The sequence below is a fragment of the Octopus sinensis genome, linkage group LG18 (genome assembly GCF_006345805.1).
Source record: "Octopus sinensis linkage group LG18, ASM634580v1, whole genome shotgun sequence".
Classification (NCBI taxonomy): domain Eukaryota; kingdom Metazoa; phylum Mollusca; class Cephalopoda; order Octopoda; family Octopodidae; genus Octopus; species Octopus sinensis.
In genome coordinates, this window is record NC_043014.1 from 46,320,867 (window position 1) to 46,327,939 (window position 7,073).

The 7,073-nt window shown below is 34.3% G+C and overlaps 1 protein-coding gene and 1 long non-coding RNA gene across 5 annotated transcripts in view; both read left to right on the top strand.

Moving 5' to 3' along the window:
• LOC115221672 (monocarboxylate transporter 13-like) overlaps window positions 1-1,534 on the top strand; it is a 25,044-nt gene extending 23,510 nt beyond the window's left edge. The window contains exon 7 of one of the 4 annotated variants that reach the window (XR_003882642.2): window positions 1,179-1,314. Coding sequence is in view for 2 of the 4 variants with exons in the window: in XM_029791874.2 (XP_029647734.1) it covers window positions 1,179-1,447 (269 nt within the window). In the remaining 2 variants the exon portion in view is untranslated. Of the gene's footprint in view, window positions 1-1,178 lie in introns of all 4 variants that reach the window. The other 3 variants (XM_029791874.2, XM_029791875.2, XM_036510980.1) reach the window with 3 other exon arrangements.
• Window positions 1,535-2,687: 1,153 nt separating this feature from the next.
• LOC118767039 lies at window positions 2,688-5,410 on the top strand. Its single transcript, XR_005002933.1, has 2 exons — window positions 2,688-3,029; window positions 5,081-5,410. It is a non-coding gene; the product is annotated as an uncharacterized LOC118767039 (long non-coding RNA).
• Window positions 5,411-7,073: the final 1,663 nt, after the last annotated feature.

Here is a 7,073-nt window from a genome sequence, read left to right on the forward strand (position 1 = left end):
CCCTTATACACTGCTGTGGCTGATGTCCTGAAGCATCGTAGAGCACTCTTTCAATAACATCACAATATCGCACATGCATTATTATCATCATCATCATCAATGTGGAGGCACATTGCCTTGTGGTTAGAGCAGCGGACTCGCGGTCGAGGGATCGTGGGTTCGAATCTCAGACCGGGTGATGTGTGTGTTATGAGCGAAAACACCTAAAATACGTCTATAGATGGTAAAATATGGCCAGCAGCCACTACAGAGTGTGATTATCTGAAGCAGCTGTTGGCCACTTTTTTTCCGTCTCTAGGAGTATTTTTCTCAGCTGTTCTCCAGTGACTGAAAATTTCTTGATTTCTAAGAAAATGTCAACTCATTTGAAGTGTCAATGTTTGTTTGTATATATAACAGACAAGGAATAGCACGATAAAATGTTACATAAATTTGATATTGAATGAACGAAAGAAAAGAAATTTAAAAAATAGAAAAGAAAAAGACGCTAATTAATCCACTTGCATTTGTGGGGCACATGGCCTAGTGGTTAGAGCAGCAGACTCGCGGTCGAGGGATCGTGGGTTTGAATCTCAGATCGGGTGATGTGTGCGTTTATGAGCGAAAACACCTAAGCTCCACGTGGCTCTGGCAGAAGGTAATGGCGAACTTCTGCTGACTCTTTCGCCACAACTTTCTCTCACTCTTTCCTCCTGCATCTTGCAGCTCACGTGCGACGGACTGGCGACCCGTCCAGGTGGGGAAACCTTTAACCCTTTAGCTTTTAATCCGGCCAAAAGTATTCTGCCTGTTTTATGTTCAAACTGGCCAGATCTGGTCTCTCACACCAACCCTACAATATCGCTTTAAAAATTAACAGCTACCTCATCACAATCTCATAGCTACAAGATAATGCATGTTTAGTTCAAAACAAAGTGGATGAAAAAGCATCAATTTTTGCAGAATAATGCGAATACTAAAGAGTTAAAGGCAACAGAACCACAGTCCAGGGGATAGAAACTAGGGAAAGCCCGAGACTATGTAGCAGCAGCTGCACAACATACTGAACTGCATACCAGAAAGTATTCACACACACACACTAATAACCCCCACCCGTGTTCTGTCTGACTGGTGACTTAGTATTTCACTTTTTCCTTCATCATCTTCATTTTCTTCCTTTTTTTTTTTTCTCCCAACAGGTTACCTCGAAGAGGTCACAGGAGATGTGAATGCCACTTTTTACATGAGCGGCATCATGCTCACACTGTCTGGCGTGATTTCGCTGCCCCTCAACCGACTCAAGAACTGGCAGATGCGGCGTGACCAACGAGACTTTGAAAGGCAGCAGCAGCAGTTCCAGCAGCAACAGCAGACTGCTGCTGCCGCCAAGAAAGAAAAGCAGCGGGCAATGATGCACGTCAAACAAGCCAACGGACTCCCTTCAGACAATGTCCCCCCTGTCACATAATTTATCCATATTGGAGATCAACAGTGAGACGGGGTGGGGGGAAGGGGGGCTTGTTTTTTTTTTTTTTTCCTTTTTTTTTTTCGTTTACTTTATTGTGGGGGAGTCGGGAAATGGTTTATGGAAAGAGGATTCTTGTTGTGTACCTCACCAAAAAAACAAAAAGATTTTTTCCCCCCCACTCCGCATCCACATGTACAAACACATGCATAGAAACATATCTATCTAGCTATCTATCTATCTATATGTATATATATATATATATATATATATATATATATATATATATATGATGTGTGTGCATTATATATATAGTGTATGTATATAACATATGTTTCTGATTATTGCATACAGACAATACATTTGTGGGAGAGAAATAGAGAATTATACAGTATATACTGTATATGTGAATATGCGGTATATATATAAATATATTTGTATGCATAAAAAAGTATATGTATATTTATGTACACACACACACATATGTATATGTACATGCACATATTCATGTTTATGTGTGTGTGTGTTATATATATATATATATATATATATATATATATATACGTATATATGTCTTTGTGTACATATTTATACATATATATACACAGACAAGAAAAAATCTTTAAAAATATAAAAAAATCCTACAAAGAAAGAGAAAAAAAAAAGAAAAAGAAACGAAACAAGAACCCCCCCGACCCCTCAGAATGTTTTATTGAAAAAAAAAAAAATTTATATCATAAATAGGGGGAAGTAATCCAGTAAATGGTTAAAAAAAAAAATAAGCAGAAAAAAAAAAACAAAATGAAACAAAAAAAAAACAGAAGGAAAATATGAAACTTATTTTCAGCAATCTTGGTAAGAGCTTCTGTTCTTCATATCTCAGAGAAATATTTTCAAGTTCTACAGAAAAATTATATGGTTATATATAAATGGTGTGTGTGTGTCTGTGTGTGTGAATTATCCATAATTTTCTGAGTAGTATGTCTGTATGAATATACATGTGTGTGTATGTTGGTGTGATACCACGGGTTGTATACCCTCCTCATGAGTAATATATATACATAAATACACACATAAATGCATACATTTTATATATATTTATGTGCCCCAGCATGGCCACAGCTCATGAGCTGAAACTAGATAAAATAAAAAATATATAATGTATGTGTGTATACATATATATATAGATAATGTATGTGTGTATACATATATATATATATATCTATATATATATATATATAGATAATGTATGTGTGTATACATATATATAAAATCAAAGTTTTTGTACATTAACCATATGTAATTATACAGACACATATATATACATGTATGTATGTATGTATGTATATTTAGTTGCGTTTGCATTTGCAAACAATGGAAATTTCACCTAATTGTTTTGTTTTGTTTCGGAGTTTTTTTTTCCATATGTATTTATGTATGCCTGTTTCCGTGTATGTACATATATATATGTGGGCATGTATGTATATTTGTGTAAACTACTTGTAATTTCCATGCGTGTTTATAGATGTGCCTGTACATTTATGTTTGTATGTATATATGTGTATGTGTGAGTGTGTATATATATGTATATATATATGTGTATATATATATATATATATACATTAACTTGTGTATGCATAATGTTTGTTTATCTGTGGAAAACCCTTTTTTTTTTTACTGCTTCTACATTAAAATCAATATTAACAACATTGTTAAAAATGAAACATTTTTAAAACGATATGTATGGTTTGTATAAATGTATAATCTATCATATATATATATATATATATATATGTATGGATATATTTTGTGTGTGTGTTTGGTTATACATATTTACATGTATGCGTGTATGAGAGTGCATGCCTGTTAACAAAAAAAAAAGATGATCTCTTACACCCATTGTATGCTGTTTTAAGCTTTCATGGGTTGACTGTGTATGTAAATATACATTTTAACGCATGTGTATCTATATGCATACATATATGCATATATATATATATTGTGTGTGTGATTGGGTAAATTCTCACTCTTCATTCTCCCATCTCTGCCTCACCAAAATAAAGAAGAAAACAAAAAAAGAGCTGCCCACCCCTGCTTCTGTCACAGTAACTCAAACGGGATAGTCTGCGGGAATATATTTTTCTTAATTATCTTTGTCCAACTTGGGTCTGTATTCCCTAAAAGATATATGGACAACATTCGTCGGAAAACTACTGGCTCTCTCTCTCTCTGCCACCCCCCAGCCCACCCTCCCAGTACTCCTGGATCACAATTATTGGATTACAATTATCAAAGATGAAGAACTAAGTGCTAAAATGACCATGCTTTTAGTTGTGTGCTCTCTTATATACATGAGTAAGTGGACACGCATAAAAAAAAAAGGGCAACTCAGCAACTCAACAATACATTTAGTAGGATTGCATGTACTTTTTAAAAGTACATATATATGTGTGTGTATATATATATATATATATATATATATATATATATATATATATATATATTAAATCAGAGATAAAACCACTATTAGGCAAATCAAACAGTGAAAAACATAAACCAAAACATAGAAATAAAATTAATTAATATATTGATTTGCCTAATAGTGGTTTTATCTCTAATTTAATATATATATATATATAATATATTATATATATATATATATACTGTAAAATTAGATTTAATCATAAATCTAATTTTTCTTTGTAAGTTTGGATTACTCCCTAATATTATTATTATTATATATATATATATATATATATATATATTATATATATATATATATATATACACACTATTTAAAACAGTGTGATTTGGCTCCATGCTACATCAAGTTTCACATGTTCCTATCAGGAGCTCGATTCCTTCAGGCTTCTAGAATGCTGAATGGAGAGACCCAGGAAGTCCAAGATGGTGACTGGATGAACTTCCTGGATCTCCGCATTCAGCATTCCAGAAACCTAGGTATGACCATAAAAAATAACAAGGTAAAAGTTTTTATTTTTCATTCCCTTCAAAAACTGCTCTTAAAATGTGGTTTTGGTCGTTTTCACTGCTTCTTCTAGCCTGTAAAAATTACCTTTTATAGGTAGTTTTCTCTTGTGTTTAAATGTACACTATTTTATATATATATATACATATATATATATATATATATATCTTTGGTCCTGGTAGGGTGTAAAGGTAGGGTATTTTCAGAGAAGCACTCAACCTAAACATGGGGCTAACACTTGGGTTTCCAACACTGACCAATGCCAGAATTCTTCAAGTGTAGAAAATGCTTGTTTCACAAAGGTCTCACTGTAATTTTTGAGTTTGGCAAATAATAAATTATAATCCAAATAATAAGACAAAGAAATTCTTTAAAACATCTTTAATGATTTCTTACAATGGTTTCTGTACCAATTCTGCTTGCAACGTAAACTGGCATTGCCATCAGAGTTAGTACAGAAGCAATTGTAACGTCCACTTAAAGATGTGTTAAAGAATTTCTTGGTCTTATTACTATTATTTGGTGTGTATGTGTATATATATATATATATATATATATATATATATATATATATATATATATATATATATTGGTGCCCCAGCATGGCCGCAGCCTTCGTGCTAAAACATTTTTAAGGATTTAAGGAGATATATATATATATATATATAATGTGATATGTGTTTGTGTCCCCTAAAAGTAGGGAAGCCACCTAGTGTCAATAATGTTAAGAGTTTCACTAGGGAAGAAGCCTTAGGCTAGCAACAAACAAAACACCTTTTTCTCAGACATGACACCTCACCACAAAGCCAACAGAGGTGCCGCAATGTGTTCACACGACTTACTAGAACTAGAAGCCAAATCTCCTTCAAGGATCATGCTCGATCATTGTATAAAAATGAGACACACACTGAATAATGTATAGGTTGTAGTAATTGTAGTAGCAGTTCTAGTAATGGTACCAGATACACAGTGTTTGAGAAAAATAATCCAAAAAAGGCTGGATTGTCGTGGCTGGTTCCCTTTTAATCAGGGCGGCAAGCTGGCAGAAGTGTTAGCACACCAGACGAAATGCGTAGCCATATTTCGTCTGCCATTACGTCCTGAGTTCAAATTCCGCCAAGGTCAACTTTGCCTTTCATCCTTTCGGGGTCGATAAATTAAGTACCAGTTACGCACTGGGGTCGATGTAATCGACTTAATCAGTTTGTCTGTCCTTCTTTGTTCTCTCTGTGTTTAGCCCCTTGTGGGTAGTAAATAAATAAGTAGCTGTTCTGTGGGACTGACCAGGGTGGGGGTGGCTGGGAGGGGGGTCGTTGCCAAGCAACAACATACCTAAGAACGATTTCCTGATTAAACTAGACACAGATCTTCGCAGTCACAAGTAAGAAAGAGATGGGGAATGAGAAGTTGTGGATTTCATGCTGTTGTATGTATGAGTGTGTGGTAAATGCATTACTAGTGATGACGACGATGTTGACGGTTCTGTCTGTCGCCTGTACTCTTCCTCTTTTCTTCTCGTCCCATTAAACCATTGCCGCCACCACCACCACACTTTGGTATTGCTGGTGGTGGTGTGGGGTGGTGGGGTTGGAGGTGGAGGGTGAATAAATAAACTAAACTAAATATTTGATTAAAAAAAATAATAATTAAAGCGAAAATAATTAATAATTACCTGCATCTTCCCTCTCCTCCTAAATTCATCTGCAAAGAAAACAAAAAAAAAAAAAATAATAATAAAAGAAATACAAGAAGAAAGAAAGAATGGTAAGATTGTGTGAAACAATTATTTTAACAAAAAAAAAACAAACAAATACTTTAAGACGATGCTGCTACTGCTGTTGCTGATGATGATGATGATGATGATAGTGATGATAATGTTGATGATGATGATGATTTTGTTGATGAATGAAACAAGGATGTTGGTGAATCATGATAGAAAGGTAAACAGTGATGATGTTAATGATGATAACGATGGTGATGATGGTGATTATGGTGATGAAGATGACGATGGAGTTGGTCACAGTGATGATGACAATGACTCTGGTGATACAGAAAATGGTGATGATGACGACAACATCAAAGGTGGTGGTAATGATGATAATGGTATAGTTGATATTAATGATGATGATGATGATGATAATGATAAATGTTCTATTTTTCACCCCCCCTTTGCTTTTCGTTGTAAATTTACGATTTTCTCAGAATATGTATGTGTGCGTTTCAATATATGTGTGTATAATCTTTTTCCGGAAACAGTGGGTCCAGAAGCACACTCAAAGCTTCAAATAATAAGTTGCAAATATTGAATTGAAAAAACCCTTTTAGATAGAAAAACAAACCATGCTGTTGTTTATAGCATTATATGTGCTTCTTCAAGATCCGCTGTTCCCGCCCCCAACTCCATAAAAAAAATTATTTCACATTCTCTCAAAATTCTATAAATTCTTATGATGTCAGTTATATATATATACATGGATGTATATTAGGTGGTAATGCTTCAACGAGTAAAAAAAAAAGCACTTGATCAGCTCTGAGAGTAAAGATAATCTTATAATAATAAAACGCAAATCTTGTAAATGCTGCTACCCAGGGTTTCCCCCCCCCCCCCCCCCCCGGTTGAAAGAATAATTTATTCTGCCA